The sequence below is a fragment of the Hermetia illucens genome, chromosome 3 (assembly GCF_905115235.1).
Source record: "Hermetia illucens chromosome 3, iHerIll2.2.curated.20191125, whole genome shotgun sequence".
NCBI classification, from domain to species: domain Eukaryota; kingdom Metazoa; phylum Arthropoda; class Insecta; order Diptera; family Stratiomyidae; genus Hermetia; species Hermetia illucens.
The window spans coordinates 90,974,130-91,001,166 of NC_051851.1; the positions used below are offsets into that span (position 1 = coordinate 90,974,130).

The 27,037-nt window shown below is 42.2% G+C and overlaps 1 protein-coding gene across 5 annotated transcripts in view; it reads left to right on the forward strand.

The window, feature by feature from the left end:
- LOC119650587 (papilin) overlaps positions 1–27,037 on the forward strand; it is a 128,533-nt gene that overhangs the window by 89,858 nt on the left and 11,638 nt on the right. Inside the window, exons 5-20 of one of the 5 annotated variants that reach the window (XM_038053423.1) lie at positions 1,459–1,816; positions 8,113–8,725; positions 8,781–8,901; positions 8,959–9,138; positions 9,245–11,156; positions 11,222–13,051; positions 13,109–13,288; positions 13,607–13,777; positions 13,848–14,464; positions 14,608–14,803; positions 14,958–15,152; positions 15,252–15,419; positions 15,834–16,414; positions 16,510–16,660; positions 16,813–17,274; positions 17,391–17,549. In XM_038053423.1, coding sequence (XP_037909351.1) covers positions 1,459–1,816; positions 8,113–8,725; positions 8,781–8,901; positions 8,959–9,138; positions 9,245–11,156; positions 11,222–13,051; positions 13,109–13,288; positions 13,607–13,777; positions 13,848–14,464; positions 14,608–14,803; positions 14,958–15,152; positions 15,252–15,419; positions 15,834–16,414; positions 16,510–16,660; positions 16,813–17,274; positions 17,391–17,549 — 7,894 coding nt within the window. The remainder of the gene's footprint in view (positions 1–1,458; positions 1,817–8,112; positions 8,726–8,780; positions 8,902–8,958; positions 9,139–9,244; positions 11,157–11,221; positions 13,052–13,108; positions 13,289–13,606; positions 13,778–13,847; positions 14,465–14,607; positions 14,804–14,957; positions 15,153–15,251; positions 15,420–15,833; positions 16,415–16,509; positions 16,661–16,812; positions 17,275–17,390; positions 17,550–27,037) is intronic. The other 4 variants (XM_038053426.1, XM_038053424.1, XM_038053425.1 and 1 more) reach the window with 4 other exon arrangements.

The window sequence follows — 27,037 nt, forward strand, 5'->3', positions numbered from 1 at the left end:
ACAATATTATTTTTTTTAGTGTGGTGCTACTTCCCTGATCCAACCTTGACCTGGACGGAATACTTCGTTTTTCGGCAAGCAATGAAATGTTCAACAGCATCTTCAGTGAAACTATTAACATTCTACCCAGTCTAATGGCACCTTCCATTCTTGTTGAGCTGATCCATGTTTTGGGGATATTATCGTAGTTGAACCTTGCTCTTTCACCTTTCTTTGTGGGTGTTCGAAGTAGTAGTTCAATTGAAGGGTCTTTTCGGTCCCTTTCGTTCCCCACTAATTCCTTGGCTTTTAAACCAATTAAGGAGCATCCTCAAACCTACAATTTAATGGGTCCCGCCTTGCCAATTTGTTTGTCGTTCAGTATTGAGAAACATATCTTGTTTTTCATACGGCAGGAATGTTGAACATTGACGAATAATGTTCGCCAGTTTTTCAATGATTTTGTGAAAGAATTTATTCGTAGGCTTCGCATCCACGATCATGAGTGGCCAAAAAAATGGGCAGACCGCTCCGCGACGGTTCTCAATTGTATAACATCCGGTGAAGCGGCAAAACCTCGTAGGAGTTCGAAGTCCAAAGAAGAGCTCATCAGATATTCTGTCAACGTTATTATTCCTACTCCTTACTAATGGTGTCCTTTCCCTTCGCTACGCTGTAAAGCTCTAAACTCTCATCAACTAATGTTTATCTCGTGTCATCGGAGTACTTAGGCCCAAAACTATGTCCAGTGGCTCTAGCACGACTTCCTAAGTAACGAGTCGCGGACGCATTGTCCCACCATCTTACGCACGCAAAGTCCCAAGCGTGTGTTGACAGTAGTAGAGTTATACTTAGGTGGATTCGCCACTATTTTCCCAGTAAGTCATAATGTAATATTATGTCGAATTTAAATCATTGCTTCCAATGCGTTTTATTCATCTCGTGGAAGCTCAATCAGAATCATGAAGAAAATACTGTAAACAAAGATGACGTTTTAGAGAAGCAGAATGAAGAAGTAAGTGGTATATGTATAACGCTACGTTGAGATGAAATGTCACACGAACTGGAAATCCCAAGTAGACCCCATCAAAGCCATTCTATTCCGCGACACTACTTCTTCTAGTGATCGGCGATGTCCTTCATAGTGCCTTGGCTGAACTTTCTTTACACATCTCAACCGACTTTTGTGAATCCTACTCTCTTCCTGGAGCAAACCTTGCTTGATAACCCTAAATTTAAAAGAAAAAGATGCATGAAAAGCCGAACTGAAGATTTATTAATGCAATTAATATCCAAATAAAACCCTCAAACGTAATATTGGTTTTTCCTTCTCAGTAGTCCTTCGTCAATTAGCTATCTCTCAGTCGAGATAAGCCTCTATTCAGAGAACATGCAGCAAACGAAAGCGAGTGCCAAAAAGGCAAATCGATTCTCCCAATAAAATGTAAATCCAAATTTATTCTTTTTTATTTCTTCTAGGACTGCCCCGAAGATGAAGAGGACTTCCGGGCGCAACAATGTTCCCGTTTTAATCACATACCTTTCGAAGGCGTTCGATATGAATGGGTGCCTTACACAAAAGCACCAAATCCTTGCGAACTGAACTGTATGCCTCGAGGAGAACGGTTCTACTATCGCCACAAATCCAAAGTAATAGACGGAACACGATGTAACGATGAATCTTTAGATGTTTGTGTTGACGGGCAATGCCAATCCGTAGGCTGTGATCTGATGTTGGGATCTCCTGCGCGAGAAGATAAATGCAGAAGATGCGATGGGGATGGCTCAAGTTGTCGAACCTTTGAAGGCATCTTGGATATGAACGATCTTCAAGTCGGTAGGTGGTAGTTAGTAGTAGTAGAAAATTAAATTCAATATTTTTTTATCAAAATTAGACGGAAGTGGTTTTCAGATTTATTGAGAAAGGAAATTATTTCTGTTATTGGAATTACAAATCTAATTTGTGGAAATATTGAAGGACACTTCTCTTCCTTTTGCCACTTTTACATGCTATTGATATGAATTTAAATTGAGCAGAACATTCAGAAAAAAAGAATCCTGCGAAAGTTGCCACATCCCACAGAAAACAAATTACCCACCATGAAAAAAGTGTCCGGACGTTAAGTACCCAGAGTGTTAAGCAACGAACTACGGAAAAACAATGCAGCCTCCATATGAGGGCCCGTACCGCGTTCTCGAGAGGGGAGAACATTTCTTCCGGCTCGAGATCGGTGGTCACAAAAAGGCGGTCTCTTTGTCCAGGCTGAAACCCGTGTGCGCCCCGAAGCAGCGTCGTGTCCGCTTTGTGGATTAACAGCGAGCGAAGTTCGGGGATCCGTCGCCGAAACCCCCTAGGTTTCGTCTGGGGGCGGAGTGATGTGGCGCGGCAGGATCTGCAGCATTCGAAATTTATTTCAAATGTTGCGGATGCGGACGGGTAGATGGCGCGGAACTCTCCACTCACTCATTTTCTGAACGCACCAGGGGAGTGGAGAATTAGCGGCGGAAAAATGCCGTTGGTTGGGACAGTAAGGACCGCATGGAAATAAGTCGGTCTCTTCTGTTCCTAACCGCGGCGGCGTAAACATATAACCCAAAAAATTGTTTGTTGTACGCGCATCGTGTAATTAAATTAAAAATTTTTGGTGTTTTAAATAAATAAATAATTTCATTTAATTTTCTTAATAATTTTGATTACTATTCACACGCAAGGTGGATCAAATTATTTAATTTTCATCTTCAATTTTAATTAATACAAAGTTGAGTAAGCAACACAGACCTGTTCCAGAATGGTCTGAACTGATCCTTGCCTCGGTTCGTGACCATAGACGGGACTTGGATTCATGATCTTAATCTAAAAAGAGACCGAGGAGATGACAATGATGAGCGACCAGCGTCATCGACACGGAGAAAATTCAAGGATTAAGGTTTTGGGGAAAAGTTGAACCACCCCATTTTCTCGGATGCAAGCGAAGTCATCTTAGAAAGGACTGATATTACTTAGAAAATGTCAAATTCACTATAATTGTGTTTTACTTCGGAGAACATAGAAGAGGATTATATGTAGCTTTCAAGGAGAAAGGATGGGATAAAGTATGAGTTGGGGTCGTCTTTCGTGATGATATCACACGTACACGGAATGTTAATTGTAATCCTGTGATATTCTTTTAGCATAAAAATCCAAAATTTATTAAATTAGTGGAGAGCTTGGAGGCTAAGTTGCACTCAGGGGTAATTTAAAAATTCAGTTTTTGATATCGGCTACTTTCGCCAAGAAACCGGCTTGATATTTGCCAGCACGTTATGGTTTTACATGAAGCGATGTTTTCGTTGAGATTTAGAGAATCTTCCATTCCACATCACTATTTCTATCAACCTCCATGCCCGCTTTCTCTAATATGACGTACGCAGTTTCAACGCAAGTAAGTCAATTCGGATCATACCTGCCTAGACCAAAATTTTCTTCTTTTTTTATTCTCGCATTATTCCCTAAGCTCCCTAGCTATAAGCGATCTCTGGCTGTTTTCCACCACACCTGTCATATTCTATGCCTTTGAAACTCAACTCAGCGTTGATCATCACACCTATATATTTGATAGCCAACTTCGAGATAACTGTATGTCCATCCACTTTCATTTTGATACAGTTCTTCTTCCTGTCATTTGTGCATTTATTTGTTATCTTTCCCCGGTAGCGAAATGTTTGCTGTTCCGCCTAATCAAGCATAGCCAAGTTATATACGAAGCAGACAATCATGGTCGTACCACAGCAGTAGACCTGGTACTAAAGTTTGTGATACCCCTGCTGTAACAATACATTCTTTAAGTCTATTGTCTGCCATTTACCAAAGAGACTTTCCCGCCAAGTAAGTCTCTACCAGCGTCGCCCGTATCCTACGGCATCTACCGCAAACAGCGCGTTTTTATGTAATAACCAATTTGTGGAGTTGAACGCATTTTTCATGTCCAGCATGAACATCGCATACATTTGACAGACTTTAAAACCTTTTTTTCTTATACAATTCTACATCCTTTTCCGGCGACTCTACCGCGGTGATTGGAGGGAGCAGGCTTCTTTTTTTTCGTGAAAGTGCATCCTCATTATGACCTAGAAATCTATCCTGCGGGGGTTTATATTGACGCGGTCATACAGCTATTTCAAACAATTTCTTATTTCCCTATATAGCCACTTTTAAATTGTAATGCAACTGCGCGTCCTCCCACTCGGTACTGAATCTTCTTGCTAGAAAGCACGCGGTCTTTCAACCATGCGTATCGACCCACCCGGGTAATTTGGATGAATCTCCCCACAATAATGTTAACGGCTATCGGTCGAGAGAATTTTGGAGAAAATGTTCTTGCTGAAAGCTTTCTCGGTCCAAATTAGCAGCCCGTTGGATGCACTGTGAACACTCTCCTATCGACTGATTCATTGTTGCTAAGTATATAGATTGCTTGGGGTCATTATGGATCACTCAGTGATTTCCTCCACTATTGTGACATACATGCTAAATTTACTCCAGCCAATAGACCTTTTCTCCCTGGAGAGTGTACGTCCTCGCAATATTCACGGCCAACTCTGCGAATGTCTTCAACAGAACACGTCCCTAATATTCGTGACTGGTATTAAAGTCGTCAGCTATAATACTCGAGATATGTCTTCTTACATCTATCACCCATAAAGGAGCGCGCCCACTGAGAACGACACGACAGCTAACACTCACGACACGACAGATCGGCTAACGCCCACTAGGAACGACACGACAGAATATTACCTAATGTATTTGCATATTGAAAACACTAGTATTAACTTATGTCTGCCATAGGTAAAAGTCCTCGGCGGCTTCAGACAGACAAACAAATATCTGTGAATGTTTCAGACATTAGACAGACAAATGTCTGTGTCCGTGTTAGATAAATGTCTGTCTCGTATAAATGATTTTTTTAAACAAACCTCTGTGTCAAACAAACATTTGTGCTTGTGTCAGGGAAATGTCTGTGTCTGCTTCAGATATCGGGCAGTGAGATAAAATTTTTCTCTGCAATAGACAACTGTTTGCGACAGTCTCAGATATTCATCAACGGCGCAACAACCGGTATCCGGTCTAGGCCTGCCTTAGTCTCAGGCTCTAGGCCTGCCTTAGAGTCTCAGATATTAGTTATAAAAATGTCTGAGCGTCAGAAATCAGACAGACAAACGCCTCCGAAAGAGGAATGTCTGTTTCAGATATCTACCTGACACAAGCACAACTGCCTGTCTGATACAGAAGTTTGGCTGAAATGGTCACTAATACGAAACAGACATTTATCTGACGGACACAGACATTTGTTGTTTAATGCCTGATTATTGATTATTATTATTCTGTTAAGGGAAAGTCGCACCGCGTCCTTGAAGAACTATTGTGCCCCTGAAACATTCATACATTCATAGACATTTGTTTGGCTGCAATATGCATTTTCTGTAATCGCAAGTAAGGGACTCAAGTGTCCAAAAGGACCGCCAACATTCCAGAGCTTCGCTAGCACAGAAGCTTGCAAGAGCATATTGGCGAGCTTCAATATTTGGGAACTTTTTTAGGTTTTTATGACAGCTCTCCCCTCTAGATCGACTCGGGCCAACCAAGACGGTCTTTAACCCATCAATAATCTACTAAGATGACATAAACCTAATTACGATGGGGATGCCGCGAAGCCGCTACAGACTAACCAAATCTCGCGCTCTAATCTGAAGATTACAGTTTGATAGTGTTGTCGAAAGTGGAAAATTACGGTACTAAAAAATGTGACAAAAATGTGCTAAATGGCACTTTTATGTGATCCTTCTTGAGTTCAAGTAAAAATGAAAGATTTCCACCTCTCATGCTGTTGTATTTTGTGCCAAACCTATGTATATCTTGTATTGTGACTACCTATATTGTTGGTACATTGCTTCAGGAGAAAGAAGGTTGAAGAGCACACATCTAAACACGTGTCAGACAATTTAATGAAAAAAAAAACCAAAGCACCCACGTATTACCAATGGCCCAGGAAAGGCAAAGAAAATGAACATAACCGAGTGCAAGAAAACTATTAACGCAACAATAGAACTGAACGTATTCTGATTTAATGTTATTACTCAATTACAACTGTAAGACATGCATCAACTTGGAAATTTCGTTTGCAGCTTCCCAAAATACCTTGTTAAATCGTATTTGGAGAAAATGTGCTGTATATTGACCTGGACTTTAAGTTTACTGATTGGGGAGACATTGGAGTTAGAGTGGGACATTTACAATAACCATTCTCGTGCCGAGAAAGAAGTGTGCCTGGGTTGTTGTCCTATTGGAAGCCGCACGGTTATTCTATGCCTAAGGTGCTGTTTTGTGGCAAATTTAAGCAAAGCACATTAGTGTATCCTTCTTTTTCATGTTCTAGTTAATAAATGCCAATCTGTTCATTCTGGTCGCTTTGAAACTCTAACCGATTCCCGCCGCCGTGTTTGAGGGTTGCAAGTTTGTAAGTTTTAAGCTCCTTTTCTCTGTCACTTTCGGAGATAAATGATTTTCTCCTGGCCGGGCTATTAAAAAATTTCGCTATCTACAATACTTAGTGGAACCTGTCTGCCCGTACATGTAGTGACTTCTTCCTATGTCACGGCGCTTTTGAACGGACTTTTATGTGAATTGCGAATGACATTGCGTTGTTTTCAAACTGCCAGCTTCCACGGTGTGTTGTTCCACTTATGTCCAACTTAGTGGGTTATTTTATACCATTTACGATGTGATGGACTTCATTCATCAAAACTGCTACTTTGATTTTGCGATAAGAATTTGGACCTATTTCACGAAGTGACCACAGTCAGCGAAACGTTACCGATGAGGACTGAAGGTTGTCTTAATCCTTAAAGCGAACAAAAATAATTCAGCATACCTGGAACCTCAAAAGTGACCAGCGAAAGACACCGTGGAAAGAAGCGATATTCCGCGTAAACTTATTGTTTGACACAAGCGACGCAAACCAACTTTGAAACTGAAACAAATAAATGCACATGTATTGCCAAGACAATCTTTTTAGAGAGTAGAAAGCACACACGATGTGCGTATACCATACCATGCGTCATTGTTATCGTTTTCTGGTAATGTGTTTCAGTTCTCCTAGAACTTTCCGAGACATATGGACTCTTCCTCCACTGTTCTGCATCATATAGCGCTAGGGCTAGTTAGGATAGTAAGTTCTATTGCCCATCATACTCCGCGGTGGAATTTTCGCCGTTTCACAATATGTAACTTACCCACTTCCATCCGGCTAAAGAACGCCGGTGAAGTTCTCCACCAGTTATTGTCTCATACAAGAGCATTCCATTGAAAAGGCGCAAATATTACACTATAATATTTTAGTTTTCATACAGTCACTTTCTGAAACTTTATTTACATCCACCGACTCTCTGATATAGTTTGCCAGTTTCCCTTCAGAATATATTATTCATTATTTTCCTCGTTGTTGAGGCTGCGTTCCAATTTCATTGTCCTGTTCAAAAGCTGAAACTTCAACAACATTACATGCATTAATAAACAGCCATATGCGACTATCGTACGAGGACTTAAAGCATTACAAACATTGTTTTATATTTTCCGCCAACGAAACCATCGAGTCCGCTAAAATTATATCTGCTTATCATGCCTACTTACTCTAAGTTGTCCAGAGGTGCTCGTTTGTAAGCCGATTAAAAACACGGCCTCGATGGGAATCAAACATTATCAGCCGCTCTCAACCCCCGGACGAATATCCAGTTTCCAAATATGTGACGGGGTTTGATATAAATGGACAATTCAATCTGTTCGGCTACTCTTATATGTGCGTATTACGTTCATAAAATAGAAATCGTATGTTAACAATAACGGTTTGAATTCTCTGCAGTGATCAACATGAAAATTAGAGAAGGATTAAATCGGAGGCCTACAAAATGGTTTCCCGCTGTTATTTATGCGTCTATGCTTTGACTAGAAGTTTAACTACCTCCCTTTTTTGCATTAAAACAATGTTTAATACTTATTTTGTAAATGTTTCATTTGAATTATGAATTTAAAAATTAAATTTCCTGGTTATTGCGCATATTTCAAAGGACAACATCAATTAAGATAATCTACTTCTCCAGGTTATAACGATGTGCTGCTCATTCCGGCGGGAGCTACTAATATTGACATCCATGAAGTCGCACCCTCCAACAACTATCTGGGTTGTCGAAATATGAGCGGTCATTACTACCTCAATGGAAACTGGCGAATCGATTTCCCAAGGCCAATGCAGTTCGCTGGGGCGTGGTGGCATTATGATCGAAAACCTCAAGGATTCGCGGCGCCAGATCATCTGACCTGCATTGGACCGACAACAGAGGCAATTTATATCGTACTTCTGTATCAAGACACAAACGTCGGGATCAAATACGAGTACAGTGTACCAGAAAATGCCATAAAGTCTGATGAACCGGACTCCTATGCTTGGACCCACACAGCCTTCGGTCCGTGTTCGGTCTCCTGTGGAAGTGGATTTCAAACGCGATCTGTCACCTGTAACAGCCGGACAACTTTGGAACAGGTAGACGACAGTCTGTGTGATGAAACCATAAAACCGGCTGATACCGCACAGTGTGGTCAAGAAGAATGTGCCCCACGATGGGTTGAAGGTCCCTGGGGTAAATGTTCGAAGCCATGTGGAACTGAAGGAAAACAGGAGAGAACGGTTCATTGCGAAAAAGTTGAAGCTACCGGGTAAGTTAATATGTTTCCCTAAAAAAGTAATATGTTTCCAAAATTTTGGCTCTAGCGTCGCGACGGTAGTGGAGGACTCAGTGTGCTTGGACAAAGTTGGCAATAAGCCAGCCACACTTCAGGAATGCAACATGGGTTTGAAGTGCCCCAAATGGCATATCGGCCGATGGAGAGCAGTGAGTACATTCATTTTAATCTTATTGCCTTTTACTGATTCACATGAATGATCTTAGTGCGATAAATTATGCGATGAAGGTGAAGAGAAAAGGCAAGTGGTCTGCTATACAGAGGAAGGTGGCCGAAAGAAGATTGTTCCAGATAATGAGTGTCCAGATGAAAAACCTGAATCATCACGAAAGTGTATGCTTCATCCTTGCGAAGGGGTCGATTGGATTGTTTCACCTTGGAGTGGGGTAAGTATAGCTGAGTAAAATAAAATCAATCTAGAATTTACCTCTTAGATATTTCAATGAAGGAAAGATACTAGATTTGGCTTTACCAAAATTTTCCCTTTATTAGTGCAAATCTTGCGGGCTTACACAAGAAACACGAACGGCAGTATGTGCTTCCAAAAAAGGTGAAATTTTCAATGAGACTTTCTGTCCCGAAGAGAAGCCCGAACTTACTCGGCCTTGTAAAGCAACCGTGTGCGAATACCAATGGTTCTCATCAGAATGGAGTAAGTGTTCGGCAGAATGCGGCAAAGGAGTCCAAACTAGGATTGTTATTTGTGGACAATTCGACGGGGACGTTATTAAGCCTGCTGAAGATGATACAAAGTGCCCAGGAGCGACGAAACCTGAGGTAAGCCGAGAGTGTGAAGCTGAGAAGAAGGAATGTGAAGGGCAATGGTTTGCCGGGCCGTGGGAAGCCTGCGACAAACCTTGTGGAGGGGGAGAACGACGGCGAGAAGTCTTATGTATGGCTGACGGAAAAGTTGTATCGGATTGTGATCCGAGTACAATTGAGTTTTCTAGTGAGAAGTGTAATACCGACCCATGCACTGTTGATGAAACTTTACCAGTCAATGTTACAAGCAAAGCAATAGAAGAAGATGATGAGTCTGAAGAAGAATGTGAAGAAGAAGTTGAAGATGGTGTGAGCCCCTTCACAGAAAAAATGAAGGAAGATCTCAAACTCACAGACGGTGTCGAACTTGATGGAACTAAGGCAACAGAAACAACACTATTCACGGATGAGTTGATGCAAAGCGATTCTACAGGCTTCGAAACAGCAGATACGCCAATGGGTACTCTTTTAACTACGCTGGAAGGATCAGGAGACTTCAGCAGTATTGGAGACTTGGTTTCGACAACAGAGGAGGGTAGCGGTGATTACGAATCGTCCTCTTTAGTTCCTTCCACAAATTCCGCTAGTAGCGCCTTATCTACGGAAATGACTGCTCTCCTAGGTAGCTCAACAGATGTATCAGATACAGTAACTTCAACTATAGATTCTGTGTCAGAAGGATCAACAAACGTCCCAGTTAGTTCAACGGAATCATCATCAGATGTATCATCAGTTAGCGTTGCCTCTGAAGACAGCTCTTCGACGATAAGTGCTTCTGAAGGAAGCTCAGAACCTTCTGAGACTTCGACATCTGACCTGACGGAATCAACAGTGGAAGTTGAATCTACATCAGAATCAGAACGGTCAACGCTAAATACTGAAACTACTGCTGATTCGAGCACTGACAACTCTTCAGAATCGCGCACAGAAAGTTTGGCCGAATCGACTGCAGACGGTTCGACAGACCCAAGCTTAGATAGTTCGCTAGAGTCAAGCACTGCCACTTCGCCAGAGTCAAGCACAGACAGTTCATCAGAATTGAGTACATATAGTTCATCAGAGTTGAGTACAGATAGTTCATCAGAGTCGAGCACAGATAGTTCATCAGAGTCAAGCACAGATAGTTCATCAGAGTCAAGTGTAGATAGCTCATCAGAATCAAGTACAGATGCAATTTCAACTGACTCTACAGAAGCTACGGAATCTGCTGGGCCAACCGATTCTACTGAAGCCACGGAGTCTTCTAGTGCTGCTGAGTCCACTGTAGCTTCGGAGTCGATTGAAGCTTCAGAGTCGACTGAAGCGTCAGTGTCGACTGAAGCGTCAGTGTCGACTGAAGCTTCGGAATCTACGGGCACTGACCAAACAACAGACGTTTCAGAAACAACGATAAGCGTTACAGAATCGTCAACAGATTCTTCTGGAGAAACGACAGTTGATAGTTCAACATCAGTGACAGGAGCAATATCTGAAGGATCGACAGACGCAGAGGATTTGAGTACCTCAACAGAAGGCAGCACCGATGTATCAGTAACTTCGGATTATTCTACTTTGGTCGGTTCGTCTTCCTCGGAGGGAGAATCATCTACAGAAAGTGGTACTACTGACTATTCGACGGAAGTGACTGGAACAACACAAACAGGTTAACTACAGTTTCCATACGTATTTCAAGAAGCTTTATTTTACCGTTAAATATATTCCTTACAGAAGTTACGGATAGTGGTTCATCAAGTACTGGTTCGACAGATATCCCTGAAAGCACCGAAACAGGAACGATCGGAAGTACAGAATCAACGCTTGAAGCGAGTTCAACAGTTTCTGGATTGCCAGAATCATCTACTGAAATTTCCGGAGATACAGAAGGCACTACTGTTGACATTTGGTCAACTTCTCATGCGGGAACAAGTGATGATGATTTGGAAGAATCCACTCCTTACACCTTGGAGTCTATCATTACTAAGGAGCAAACGCCGCGTAAATGTAAACCTAGAAAGAAAAAAGCTCCTTGTCTCACTTCTGAATTTGGATGCTGTTCTGATAACAGAACAGCTGCTAAAGGACCATTCGATAAAGGTTGTCCTCTCATTAAAACTTGTAATGACACAAAGTATGGATGTTGTCGAGACGGAGTATCACCAGCACAAGGGGAAGATTTCGAAGGGTGCCCGCCGCCACCTTGTGAAGGAACACTATTTGGATGCTGTCCCGATGGTTGGACTGAAGCAGATAGTGAAGATTATGAAAATTGTCCTGTGGAACTCACAACGACTACAATTGGCGGATGTGCGGCTAGTAAATATGGTTGCTGCCCTGATGGCGAAATGGAAGCTTCAGGCCCTGATGGTGAAGGCTGTGATGAATGCACTGGTGATATTTGTAGTACTCTTACCCCAGAGACAACTGAATCAGAAGAAACAGGTGGAACGACCGTTGAAATTGAAACTACAACCGAGGAACCTGTTAAAAAATCTTGTGGATTATCTACTTATGGATGTTGCCCAGATGGTGAAACAGAAGCCAAAGGTGAACAGTTTGCTGGATGTCCAGACATTGCAGTGGATTGTTCCAAAACTACTCACGGTTGCTGTCCAGATAATAAAACTGCGGCAACTGGGCCCAACCAAGCAGGCTGCTCGCAATGTCTTTCCGAGCAATTCGGATGCTGTCCTGATGGACAGACACCAGCACACGGTCCTAATGGAGAAGGATGTTGCCTTAAAACACAGTTTGGCTGTTGTCCAGATAACATCAATGCAGCTCGTGGTCCCGATAATGAAGGATGCAGTTGCGAGCATTCCCCATATGGGTGCTGCCCTGACAACAAAACCCCGGCTCGTGGCTACAATAAAGAAAATTGTGATTGTAAAGATTCGCAGTTCGGCTGCTGCCCAGACAAACTTACGCCTGCGCAAGGAGAGAAGTTTGAGGGTTGTCTCTGTCACACATTCCAGTTCGGATGCTGTCCAGATGGAGTCACAACTGCTAAAGGCCCACATGGACAAGGATGTCACTGTTCGCAAACCGAATTTGCATGCTGTCCCGATGAAAAGACGCCTGCTAAAGGTCATAACTTCGAGGGTTGTACTTGCATTGAGAGTAAGTACGGCTGCTGTCCTGATGGCGAAACGAGTGCGCAAGGAGAGAATTTCGAGGGCTGCGCCGAAGTTAAGCCCAATCCTCAGAAAGCATGTTCTCTCAAGAAAGACAGTGGCCCATGCAGTAACTACACAGTTAAACATTTCTATGATGTCGAATACGGAGCATGCTCCCGTTTCTGGTATGGTGGTTGTGATGGTAATGGAAATAGATTTAATTCAGCAGATGAATGCAAGAGCGTATGTGAGAAGCCAGCCGGAAAAGCTGTTTGCGATTTGCCGAAGGTCGTCGGACCTTGCCCAGGATACTACAAGAAATACTACTATGATGCGGAACGGAAGAGTTGCGCTGAGTTCGTGTTCGGAGGATGTCTTGGCAATGACAATAAGTTCGACACTTTGGAGGAATGTATGTCAACCTGTGCAGCAGATCAGATATTACGTAAGTCCAGTTCTATCTATTTTGCCGTAGAATTGGAAATATGGATTTTCATTTCAGCTCCTTGCGAGCAACCCGTGGAGCGAGGTCCATGTGATGGAAACTTTGAACGATGGTATTATGACAACGAAACGGATGTTTGTCGACCATTTTCGTACGGTGGCTGCAAGGGCAATAAGAATAACTATGCAACGGAGAAGTCTTGTCAATACCATTGTCGAAGCCCCGGTGTTCACAAAGGTTTGAACTTATTTACCAATCGTTTTAGCGTGGGAATGGTTATTTATTATCAATTCCTGCTGCAAAACTATAGATTTGCATTCAATTTAATTTGTCGCCTATGGTACAATAGCATTTAATTATTGATATTTTCTTACAAAATAACCTGCCACTAATTAAGTTTGCATTGTGAAAGAATGCTTGCTTGTTCTATGTTTCCGTTGGAATGAACTAGAAATTCGACTAACCATCCTTTTCGAACACTTTTCATTTATTTATGCTTCCTTCATTGGTTACGGAAAAAAATCATTATTGATGACTAACCAAAAACAAAAATAGAGAGCTGCGCACTTCCTAAGGAAAGTGGCGAGTGCGGTGGCAATTATGCACGCTGGCACTTCTCTGAAACTGATGAAAAATGCATGCCTTTCTATTATTCTGGTTGTGGTGGTAACAAGAATAATTTCCGAAGCTTGGAGCAATGTGAAGAGCAATGTCCTCGGCAAGTTGGTGAGGCTTAACAGTCGCGATGCGAGAACAGCAATTTTTTCTATTCTAATGATGTCTTTATGCTATTTAGCCAAGGACCTTTGCGAGATTCCTGCAGAAACCGGAGAATGTCAGAACTATGTTCCAAAGTGGTATTATGACACCAAAGACATGGCTTGTAGACAATTCTACTACGGCGGTTGCGGAGGAAATGGAAACAAGTTCGATACTCAAGAGGCATGCTTGCAAAGATGTGAAAAGAAACCAGAGGAAGAACCACAACCGGAGGTGGGACCGGAACTGGAACCAGAAGCGGGACCGGAACCGGAGGCAACATTTTCATCAAGGAACTGCTTCTTGCCTGTACAGCCAGGAAGTTGTCGAAACTACTCGCCGCGGTGGTACTACAACAGCACCACTGGTACCTGCGACCAATTCATGTACACTGGCTGCGAAGGGAATGAAAACAACTTTGTCACCGAGGCTGAATGCGAGGATAGTTGTTTCCACGTTCAACACACCTGCACATTGCCACCGCTGCCTGGGCGATGCCATGAAAATATGACAAAATGGTACTATGATACGACAACTAGGCGTTGTCAGGAGTTTGCGTTCAGCGGCTGTAGTGGAAATAGAAATAATTTCTACAATGAAAGCGAGTGTAACGCGTTTTGCGGTCAAGCTGAAACACCCGAAATACAAATCGCTGTAAGATATTCTATTTTTATCGGAAAAAAAGTTTGGATTTGATCGAATCAGCTCGATGAAGGGATTTGATCCGATCGAAGAAGACTTATTTTTCGACTTGAAGCATTTAATAAGCGTTTCTATTTTCGCATTCTAATAAATAGCGTGGTGAGCCAACATACTCTATTTGCGAGGAACCTGTCGAAGAGGGCAATTGCGGCGAACAAATTCCTTCGTGGTTCTATAATCGGGAGAGAGGACAATGCGAAGTTTTCTCCTATACTGGCTGTGGCGGTAATGGTAACCGTTTTGAATCTCAAGAACAATGCGAAAGGCAATGCGGGTTGTACAAAGGACATGGTAAGTATTCGTAAAATCTTCGTGGAAGAACTGACAAATGAAATGATCAACACGTCCACAAGCAGGGAAAGAGCTCAGTTCAGTAGAAACCGGACTAAGCTCTTCCTTCGTTCAATATTTGCAAACTAGTTGATTAAGATGCTTTCCATCTTAGACGTGTGTAATCAGCCGGTCAGCGCCGGTCAATGCGATCAGTGGCAGACCCGTTATTATTTCCACCCAACACGGAAAACTTGTGAACCATTTGCATACAGTAGCTGTGGGGGAACTGGCAATCGGTTCACAACACAATCCGAGTGCGAATCGGTTTGTATTGTTCGCGAAGAACCCATTCCCATGGATAATAAGGGTAAATATAGATACGTAACGCCTTTCGAAGTTAAAACGCTCAATGAAGGCTTCTTTTCATGCAATCAACGTTCTAAATTTTGAAAATACTATCCTATAGCTGTTTGTGCATTGCCGGTGGAAACCGGTAACTGTTCTGACGTGGATTCTGTTAGGCGTTGGTTCTACGACGATTCGCGTGGGCAGTGTGTGTCTTTTATATATACTGGGTGTGGAGGGAATCAGAATAATTTCCGAACGTTTGAAAGTTGCATTGACTTCTGCATTAGTAAGAATGCATTTCTCTGGTTATTTGCACCTATTTTATATGTTGGAATGCACATGAAATATAATATATTGCACGATGCCCCCATTTTGCACAATGCACGCACTTTGCAATAAGTATGCATTTCGGAATCATTTTCCGCTTTTTCATTATATTTGTAATGGTGACGGTGCGGGTATAACTTAGTAGATAGAGTCAAGTTGCTATCTGCTTAATTTCGAGGAAAATAATACGACAATGCTTTTTTTTTGTACTGACAATGGAATGCTTTAACGATACTTTGGGATATCCCCTTTTTTGGTGAAAAGAGCGTATTTTTATGCGACTTTTTCGAACGGCAGCCAGCAAGCAACTTGATTCTGTCCAGCCGTGTTATCAGTCACAGTGAACTGAAGAAGTGAATTTTCGCTTTTCCAGATAACACCGCGCCCCAAGTGGATCCAGCCGAGCTTAGGACTGTCAAGCCAAGTGATTGTTCAGTATATCTAGAAGAGTGCCGTAGTATTCACTGCCCATACGGTGTCCGGCGAACCTACGGGCCCGAAGGATGTGAACGCTGCGAATGCGAGAACCCTTGCTCTAACCAAACGTGTCCAGAAGGTCATCAATGCGCAGTTGATATCGCACCAACGCCAGGGGAATTGCAGTTCGTTACTATTTGCCGACAAATTAACAAGCCTGGAGAATGTCCCGTTTTGACGAACACTAGTTCGAGGTGCGACAGGGAATGCTACACGGACGCCGACTGTCGTGATCCCTACAAATGTTGCACAGATGGATGTCGTCATGTGTGTGTACGACCAGTAGAAAAGCAAGCACCAGTGACAACAACGCCCCGATCCCAGATCATTTACCCTGGTGACCGAGCGGCCGGATTGGAAGAAAAACCACAACATGAGGTTGATGTGGACACTCCAGCTGGTTCGTATGCCACGTTGAGATGCTATGCCACCGGCAACCCACCACCATCAATAACATGGGAGAGAGGAGGAATAATTGTAAATATTCGTTCTTCAGCAAATACTTTTTCGCCATCACCCTGCATCCCTTATTTCAACGAACTGTTTAATGTTTTGCTCTTCCCTATTCCCAGATTGACACGAACCAAGGTCGGTACATCATTACATCTACAGGCGATCTTCAAATTGTCCAAGTTGTTAGATCCGACAGCGGCTCGTATGTATGCATTGCTGATAATGGAATTGGTATACCAGTCCGCCGGGAGATTCAGTTGCAGGTTACAGGTATTCATGGAGTGTGCTTTTGGGTTTCTTGGTTTTAACTATCAACTTTCTACCATTCTTTTCACTATTTGCATGTCTTCTAAAAATTTCATCCTCTATCGTGTTATTCTGCTCACTTGATTTACACGTTTTGCTTGACCTTATGTAACAAGATCCTCAAAATATCGATGCCTACATCCTAAGCCCCCGCAATGCCACTAAAATTGTTACACTAACACAACCGGCTAGATTGCGATGTCCAGCGGGTGGTCACCCTAAACCTGTAGTGAGTTGGTGGAAGGGATTGGAGCGTCTCCCACTAAGGTCATCGACCTATGAAATCCAACGGGATTATTCGCTTATCATAAATAGTGTAAAATTATCGGATTTGGGAACATATACTTGCGAAGCTTATTCGGGTCATGGGCGTCCAACGTCGATTCAAATCACCTTGAAGACAACGGGGCCAGTGCATGTTAGCAATAAGAATGATGAAAAGTATTTGAAATATATAATAGAGCCTTCACGACCTACTAGCACTGAGAGGCCTACCCCTCAATATCCCTACAGGCCTACACGTCCCCACAGAGTAATTCCTCAACCTGAGGTTCCATTAGTGCACGTTCCACCTAGAGGTGAGTGTAGTTCTATAGAAGCATGGTTTGTAGTGTTGCGGAGCTATCCAGTTTGCTTCTCAAATTCTTCTATAATATTTTTACGAATTTAAACTCATGTACCATGTTTTCGATAGTTCCTGTGTCAGCAGTATTACGACTTGAGAATGGTCATAGCTATGCCCTGGGAGCTGATATTGTGTTGCAATGCGACGTCGATGGAAGTCCAACCCCAAATGTTACATGGTATAAGAACGATGTTCTACTGGAAGCCTCAAATCGAATACAAATAACAGGTAAGCTTGCAAATTTTCAAATATTTTTCTCATGATTTATACCCTATTATATTTAATTGTGCTAATCAAGTGAACATAACTTTCCAAAAGTTGTTCTCATCAAAGAAACAGAAACGTTTAGCATTTTAGAAAGAATATTTGGTTAACAGTGTTTTAAATTATCGCAAATGATTCACTACAGTTCGCGCATATGTAATGTGACAGTATATTTTTCTGTCCAACGAAGAATTATCAGAGAGATCTTGACAAGTTCAAAAATTGAATAATACGACTCCTACTCATTTCTTCATATTGCATCAAACCTCCACCTCCTTTTCTTATTGTTATTATTGCTTTTCTTTTATTATTTCATGTTTCATTAAATTATACCTTAGTTTTGTTATCATCATACCTAATGTTACGAAAACAAACATCCCTTCTAACATAACCAGAAGTCGAACCCAGATTACGAGGTCGCGATGAACTAACGCTCAACCATCTCAGTTATTGTACCGTCATTTAAACATCATCATCATCAACGGCGCAACAACCAGTATCCGGTCCAGGCCTGCCTTAATAAGGAACTCCAGACATCCCGGTTTTGCGCCGAGGTCCACCAATTCCATATCCCTAGAAGCTGTCTGCCGTCCTGGCCTACGCCATCGCTCCATCTTAGGCAAGGTCTGCTTCGTCTTCTTTTTCTACCATAGGTATTGCCTTTATAGACTTTCCGGGCTGGGTCATTCTCATCCATACGGATTAAGTGACCCGCCCACCGTAACCTATTGAGCCGGATTTTATCCACAACCGGACGGTCATGGTATCGCTCATAGATTTCGTCATTGTGTAGGCTACGAAATCGTCCATCCTCATATAGGGGGCCAAAAATTCTTTGGAGGATTCTTCTCTCGAACGCGGCCAAGAGTTCGCAATTCTTCTTGCTAAGAAACCAAGTCTTCGAGGAATACATGTGGACTGACAAGATCATAGTCTTGTACAGTAAGAGCTTTGACCCTATGGTGAGATGTTTCGAGCGGAACAGTTTTTGTAAGCTGAAATAGGCTCTGTTGGCTGACAACACGCGGATTTCCTCATCGTAGCTATTATCGGTTGTCATTTTCGACCCTAGATAGGAGAAATTATCAACGGTCTCAAAGTTGTATTCTCCTATCCTTATTCTTCCTGTTTGACCAGTGCGGTTTGATGTTGTTGGTTGGTTCGTCTTCGGTGCTGACGTTGCCACCATATATTTTGTCTTGCCTTTACTGATGTGCAGCCCAAGATCTCGCGCCAATTACCGCCTACTCGATCTGGATGAAGGCAATTTGTACGTCTCGGGTGGTTCTTCCTATGATGTCGATATCGTCAGCATAGGCCAGTAGTTGGGTGGACTTGAAGAGGATCGTACCTCTTGCATTTACATCAGCATCACGGATCACTTTCTCGAGGGCCAGGTTAAAGAGGACGCATGATATGGCATCCCCTTGTCGTAGACCGCTGTTGATGTCGAATAGTCTTGAGAGTTATCCTACTGCTTTTATCTGGCCTCGCACATTGGCCATGGTCAGCCTAGTCAGTCTTATTAGTTTCGTCGAGATACCGAATTCTCTCATGGCCGTGTACAATTTTACCCTGGCTATGCTATCATAGGCGGCTTTAAAGTCGATGAATAGATGGTGGAACTGTTGTCCATATTCCAACAGTTTTTCCATCGCTTGCCGCAGAGAGAAAATCTGATCTGTTGCTGATTTGCCTGGAGTGAAGCCTCTTTGGTATGGGCCAATGATGTTCTGGGCGTATGGGGCTATCCGGCCTAGCAAGATATCGGAGAATAACTTATAGATGGTACTCAGCAACGTTATACCTCTATAATTGCTGCACTGTGTGATATCTCCCTTTTTATGTATGAGACAGATAATGCCTCGTTGCCAATCGTCAGGCATTGATTCGCTGTCCCATACCTTGAGCATCAGTTGATGAACCACTTGGTGTAACTGGTCGCCTCCATATTTAACCAATTCGGCTGTAAGTCCATCGGCTCCTGGCGACTTATGATTTTTTAGCCGATGACTGTTTCTCCTAAACTTGGTGGTGGCAGTATTTGTCCGTCGACTTCAGTTGGCGGGACCTTCAACTCGCCAATGTTCTGGTTGTTCAGTAGTTCATCAAAGTACTCAACCCATCGCTCCAATATACCCATTCTGTCGGAAATCAGATTTCCCTCTTTGTACCGGCTGGATGAGCATCGAGGTGTATAAGGCTTCATCCCGCTGGCTTGTTGGTAAAACTTGCGCGCCTGGTGCGGTTGCTCCCTGTACTTTGCTAGTTCACAGACTTGTTGGTTCTTCCAGGCTTCCTTTTTCCGTCTGTGAAGTCGCTTCTCCGCTCGACGGAGTTCGTGATAAGTCTCTGCGCGTGCCCGCGTACTTTGAGAATACAACATTACTCGGAATGCAGCATTCTTCCGTTCCGTTGCTAGCTTACATTCATCGTCAAACCAACCGTACCAAGTATGTTTGTGGCCGTATCCATGATAACGTTCTTCATGTGGTTGTGAAGATCATTTGTTGATGCTTCATCTCCAGGTCCTCTGTTGACTGCGGTTATTGCAGCACCCATTTCCCTCTTATAGGTGTTGCGGAGGGTTGTGTTGTGGAGGGCTTCAGTGTTAACTCTCACCTGATTGTCAGAGGGCATTCCAGGTGGTATTGTTATTCGAGCTCGGAGCACCATGCCAACGAGATAGTGATCCGAGTCTATATTGGCCCCCCTATATGTTCTGACATTCATCAAGGCTGAGAGGTGGCGGCGTTCGATCAACACGTGGTCAATATCTTTGGAAGTGGTCCCGTCTGGAGAGGCCCACGTATGTTTGTGGACCGCTTTCCGCGCAAACCAGGTACTTCCAACAACCATTTCGTGTGACACTGCTAATTGAATAATCCGCAGTCCGTTATCATTTGTATTTTCGTGGAAGCTATGGGAGCCAACGTATGGCCTGAATATGAGCTCCTTCAATACTTGGCTGTTAAAATCCCCAAGTATGATTTTGATATCATATCTGGGACAGGTTTCGAGGGTTCGTTCTACTCCTTCGTAGAAGGTACCCTTCTGCGACTCTGCAGTTTCCTCTGTAAAGGCGTGAACATTAATGAGGCTTATATTTCTAAACTTGCCTCGCAAGCGCAGAGTGCATAGCCGTTCGCTTATGTTTTCAAAGCCGATAACAGCAGGTTTCATTTTTTGGCTGACTAAGAAACCTAGTCCGAGCACATGGTTTACTGGATGGCCACTATAATATACGGTGTAGCTGCTCTTCTGCAGGAAACCGGTCCCTGTCCAGCGCATCTCCTGTAACGCTGTTACATCAGCCCTATATTGGGACAGGGTATCGGTTAGCTGCTTATCAGCTTCATTTCGGTACAGGGAGCACACGTTCCATGAGAAAATGCGCAAATCGCTATTCCGTTGGCGTTGCCGGGTTCGTCGTTGTAAAATCCGTCCACTCCGAGGCTCCTGTTGTGGCTTCGCAACAAGTTGTTTTCCGTGTAGTGTTGTCAGACCTACCCAACCCCCAACCTGGAGAACCAGTTGGTACAATTTGTCCCGTTTTTAGGCGCGGGAGACTCGCCTTCATCCTTCTCCGTCTGCAGCTTTTCGTTAAGATGCTCCATCGTGGGTACCAATCCATGTTTCGCCCTGGGACCTAGACTACCCTTTGACCACCATTTTTTTTTATCCAGCATTTAAACATGCTTCACCTGTAATGCGTGTTGATTTAATCAACAGCCTCTGAGATGGTTGTCGATATCATTCGAATATACTATTATTTGATTTATAGAGCATTGCGATTTTGTATCTACTGCCAGCATTTAAATACCATATAATGTTTCAATGCCCGACTGACTTACTTTCTAGCCTTGTTTCTGTGTCTGTTAGCTGCTGCTGGATTGGCTATTATGTTTGTAATGGCCTAAGATTTAAGAGATAGCCAAAATGACCATTAGTGTTGAGCATGGTTAAAAGACGAAGGTAAAGCAGGCCCTGTGTTAGCCAGGCTTAGAAGTGTGGGGTCCTTTTGAAAGCTTCAGTCCTTTCTCGTCAGCTACGAAGCTTTCACGTGTCCTTCATCTATTGCTTTAGGACCATTTCCATTCATATGTGGTTAAAAACCCAAAATATTCCTCCATATTTTTTCAAACTACAAGATATACGTACACATTACGGAAGTAGATATTATGCTCACCCTAAACAAATAAACATTGCCCATTGATCGTACACATATTGCGGATTTACTTCGTGCATAAAAGTATACATATGTACATCTAAAGTACGTATATTGAACGCCGCTTGCCCAATGTACAAATATACTATTTGAATTAGGAACTACCCCAAAGTTTCAGTTACATGCAAATACATAAGTATGTCTGTCTGGAGGAATTAATATTGATGTATAAATGATTAAAAAATTAAAACGGAATGTTTCCCTGTAACGTCCTCTCCGCCCCTAATATACTATTATTAACTTTATCTGTGCAGATATCAGAACGGGATATATTTTTAGGCCTTGATTTCGTTTAGACACACCATTGTGATTTTTTTTCAGATTCAGGATAGGTTCTGAGAACGAGACCTTTTATACTTTTTGGGGGTCATATTTTGAGCCTTCACTCCCCTACGTTGCACCCGATATCAAATATGGGACAAGTCTCAAAAAGCACTAATTGAGCCCTTTCATTTGATATCCCACATAGCCACATTCCGTGGAAAAAATTGTTCATCCTCCATTCATATGTATGGGGACTTCCCCTAAACTTAACACAAAATGGAGCCACTTGCTGTATGTAAAGGAAAAAACTGACCATATGCTCTCACCAATTTTCCGAATAAATCGGGTGTGACAGACAGACATCGACTCGAATACCAATTGATCAAAGTACCGCCATCCAGAAAGCAAGATCCCCGACAGAACAACGTAAGCTTCTGCAAAGGGGATGGCTGCAAATGATGTGAAGTGCTCGCGAGATTTTCGAATTATGAGGTAAAAGCGTGTAGAGTCGGACGAGAGCGAAGGTGAATGGAGTGCAATATATGTGTAAACAAGTCGGGAAACCGGAAGCTTGACGCTTCAGGTGTAAAAGGTTTTGTGTTTTCCTATGTGAGAAGCATAACGCAGTTCTCCATTGGCTGATAGCATTGACTCAAGATATTTCAATCACTCAGTTCTGTCAATGGCAGCAACCTGCCCGGAACTGAGCGATTTAAAAATCTCGAGTGAGGGGTTTGGATGGAGTGGTCACGTTTTTCGCGCTAACGAGAATTCACTTACCAATATTGGTCTGAACATCGAAGCGAGTAAGTGACCAAAAGGCCGGCCGCTGGATGGGGATTTAAAACCCTCGCGATTATATCTAGATCGGACATTTGATAAAATAAAATGGCGAAACCGATCACGACGAGCCGCCTCCGCTTGTGAACAGGACGGGTTTATGACAGCTCCGTGTCACATAGTTAAAAATTCCATTGCCCTCAAGTTTTTAGAAAGCGATTTAAATAAATCATTTGATGGAAAGCCCTGTATTGATAATAGTCAACCTCATACGCTTCACACTTTAAGTTTAATATTATTAACAAATTCAAAGTTAACCTACATTAGATATGAAAAATGGCTATGCCGGTGCATGAACTTAAGGGGAGTTTCCCAGTCAATTTCTAAATGTTGGTAATATACTATTAGTAAGTTTATTTGAGCAGATATCGGAATGGGACATATTTTGAGGCCTAGATTTCATCTAAACGCACCACTGTAATTTTTTTCGAATTTTTGGGTTAGGTAGTTTCCGAAAATGAGTCCTGTCTCACTTTAAGTGCGTACATTTTGACTCCTTACTCGCACACTTTGCAATTTACGCCTAATGTCAGTTTCGGAAAGTACTAATGCCTTTCATTTGATACCTTACACGGTTATATCCGGTGGATTGTTTTTTATATCCCCCCTTTGCATGTATGGGGAGCCCCCTTCAAACTTGACCTAAATTAATGTCACTGGCTGTATGCGTGGTATTTACAAATTGATATGGGATGGTGACGTTTTAGAGTAAATACTCTTTTCTGTGTAAATTCTTTACCTTTGCTATAGGCCGATAACGGCGTAAATAAGTAAATTGAGACTTTGAGTTCCACAGAGTTTCCCTGGACCGGTACAATATTTATGGGTCAGCGATTCTTATTTTTCTTTGCATGGAAACAGAATGTATGAAATTCCTTTAAAAAGTAAACAAGTCGGGAAACCGGAAGCTGGGCGCTTCAGGTATGAAAGGTTTTGTTTGTTTCTTGTGTGAGTATATTTAAGTGTAGAACTATCCCATTTGTACGTAGCCCGTTAAGAACATGCATTTAGCATATCAGATTTAGTACTTCGGGTTGGAAATTTACACGGTAAGGCAACTTTGAGCTACTGTCACTTTGTTACTAATAGTATGATTTTGATCAACCTTGGAGATAATATGCTTCATATTATATTTTATCCTACTACCAACTTTTGTAACTCTGACATAAACTTAAGGGGGGTTTTACTCAATTTTCCCAAAAATACGGTAATATACTATTATTAACTTAATTTGAACAGATATCGATATGGAGAGTATTTTGAGGCCTGGGTACCGTACAGAGGCAGCTTCACGATTTTTTTCAGATTCTGAGAATGACTCCGTTAAAGAAATCATCGCCTTTTTAACAAATCTCAAAACTAAGACCGGCTTCGAAAAGTACTAATCGAGACCTTGCATTTGATACCCCACATGACTATATTTGGTGAAAAAAATTTTTACACCCCCCCTTTTACATGTATGGGGACCCCCCTAAATCTCAACATAGGAGGATATTACTCACTGCATGTCTGGGGGTCTACAGTTCCCACCTTCTCACCAAATTTCGTGTCAATCGGTATAGCCGTTTCTGAGAAAAGTGCCTGTGACAGACAGACGGACAAACAGACAGACAGAACCGATTTTAATAAGGTTTTGTTCTACAACGCCGCAAAAAAGCCGAATTCAATATGCTCAGAATTGCTTGAAGGTTTACTTTTTGAAAAGCTGGTTTCAGTGGGCTTTTCAGTGTGCACGTTCTTTTTATATATTTATTTATAAAGATAACAAAAATTATGAAGAAGAGCAAAATACAGTTTGTTTATTCGTTATTACTCTCCACAATAGCATTCGAAATAAATTTCGAATGTTTTTAATCCTGCTGCGCCACGACATTCACAAAACATGGCAAAGTTTCACCCCCTATAACTATGTTAATAATAACTGAATTTTCTTCAAACTTACTCAATTGTGCATTTTCCCTTACAGCCTTACCACGATTTTGTACATCTAGTATGGACATAAGGGGGATTGCCGGGCAAATTTCTAAAATATGGAAATATACTATTATTTGAACAGATATAGACATGGAGGGTACTTCGGAACCTAGGCACCATATAACGGCATCCTCGTATTTTTTCACTCAAGATAACAAAGAAACAAGTCGGACTACCGCTGGTGCTTCGGGTATAAAGGTTTTTTCTATGTACATTTTTCCATTCATAAGTGGCTAAAAACACAAAATATTCCTTCATACTTTTTCAAACTACAAGATAGATACATTAGTGACGTAGATATTATACTAACCCTAAACAAACAAACATTGCCTATTACCGAATACTATACTTATATATGCGCGTATATAAAGTGATCGCACACATATTTTCGATTTACTTCATGCATAGAAGTATATATATGTACATATAAAGTACGTATATGGAATACCGCTAGTTTAGTGTACAATTATATCTATCTGAATTAAACACTACCCCAAAGCTTGGTTAGCATATGAATACATATAAATACATACATATGTCTGTCTCGAAACGTTTCCCTGCGGCCTTCTGGGTTCAATTTGGTGTGGTATTGACGAATTGATATGTGGTGACGGCGTCATTCATGTTTTACAATACACGAAATTCACATAAAATGTAAAAGTTTCACCTTCTCTAACTTTGTTAATAATAGTTGGATTTCCTTCAAACCTTTCTAAAGTTATATCTTATACCATTGCCTGCTTTGTACTTCTATATTGACACCTAGATTTCGTTTAGATACACCTCTGCGATTTTTTTCAGATTTTTCGGCTGGATAAGTTCTGAGAACGAGATCTTTTAAACTTTTCGGGGGTCATATTTTGAGCCCTAACTCCTCTACGTTTCACCCGATATAAAATATGAGACCAGTTTCGAAAAATGCTAATTGAGCCCGTTCATTTGATACCCCACATGATCACCAGTAATATGTAAAGGGACTCACAGACCACACATTCCCACCAAATTTCGTGATAATCCGTCCAGCCGTTTCCGAATAAATCGGGTGTGATAGACAGACATCGAATTGATTCTAATAGAGTTTTGTTTCATACAAAACCTTACAAAGATTGTTAACACATCATGCAACCGCGCATACTACAGGCCAGTTGAGTATTCGATATTTCGTTTTGAGAATGAAGAGGGGTCCTAAGTCCGCATCAACTTAATGCAGGACCGGACCAATTGAGGAGCAACTTACTCCTTCTTTTCTGGTCCACGGACCCCTCGCTGGGCCTGCACCCAAACTTTTTTTAAAAAAAGTGAAGTGACGGCGGCTTTACGGTTTCTTACCAGGACAGAGGCAAATCGTCAGACGCTGCCTCACCTCTGCCCTGGGAGCAGCGTGACCGTAGCGGCTCGCAGATGTTGAATGCTCATTTATATAATTCGTAAAACACGACATGCCTACGAATTATATTGAGCGCAAATCCGCCTTGCTGACCAAAGCTGGCCATGGCTGAAATATTCGTTTTGAGAATGCGCTCAATATAATTCGTAGGCATGTCGTGTTTTACGAATTATATAAATGAGCATTCAACATCTGCGAGCCGCTACGGTCACGCTGCTCCCAGGGCAGAGGTGAGGCAGCGTCTGACGATTTGCCTCTGTCCTGGTAAGAAACCGTAAAGCCGCGGCAACTTCACTTTTTTTATTCGATATTTGCTTAAAAAGGCTGCTGGGGACCAGTAAAGTCGCGGGTACTACATGCTATCGACTAGAAGCATCATTCTGGTGGATCGAATCAATTTGTGTCATATGTGTGCCCGAAGTCAGCGGGAATCAAAAATCAGTGTATAAGTTGTTCACTGGCTGGTCGTCCAAATTGTTATCCTTTGTGGCATCCAGGCTATCGTTTTCTTTGCAGTATTATAGCCAGCTTCAGTTTTCTACCCTCTCAGCAGCGCGTCCACAAGTAACTGGCCTATTCGCTGATAAAGTTTTTTATTCGATACTTGTTTAGGCCAGTACCCAGATGACACAACGCAGACAATTATTAAAATCGGTTTACTGTCTGTCTGACCGTTCGTCTGATTATCTGTCCGCCACACCTATTATCACAGAAACGGTTATTTTTATTGATCCGGTAGACAGATGGCACCTGTGAATC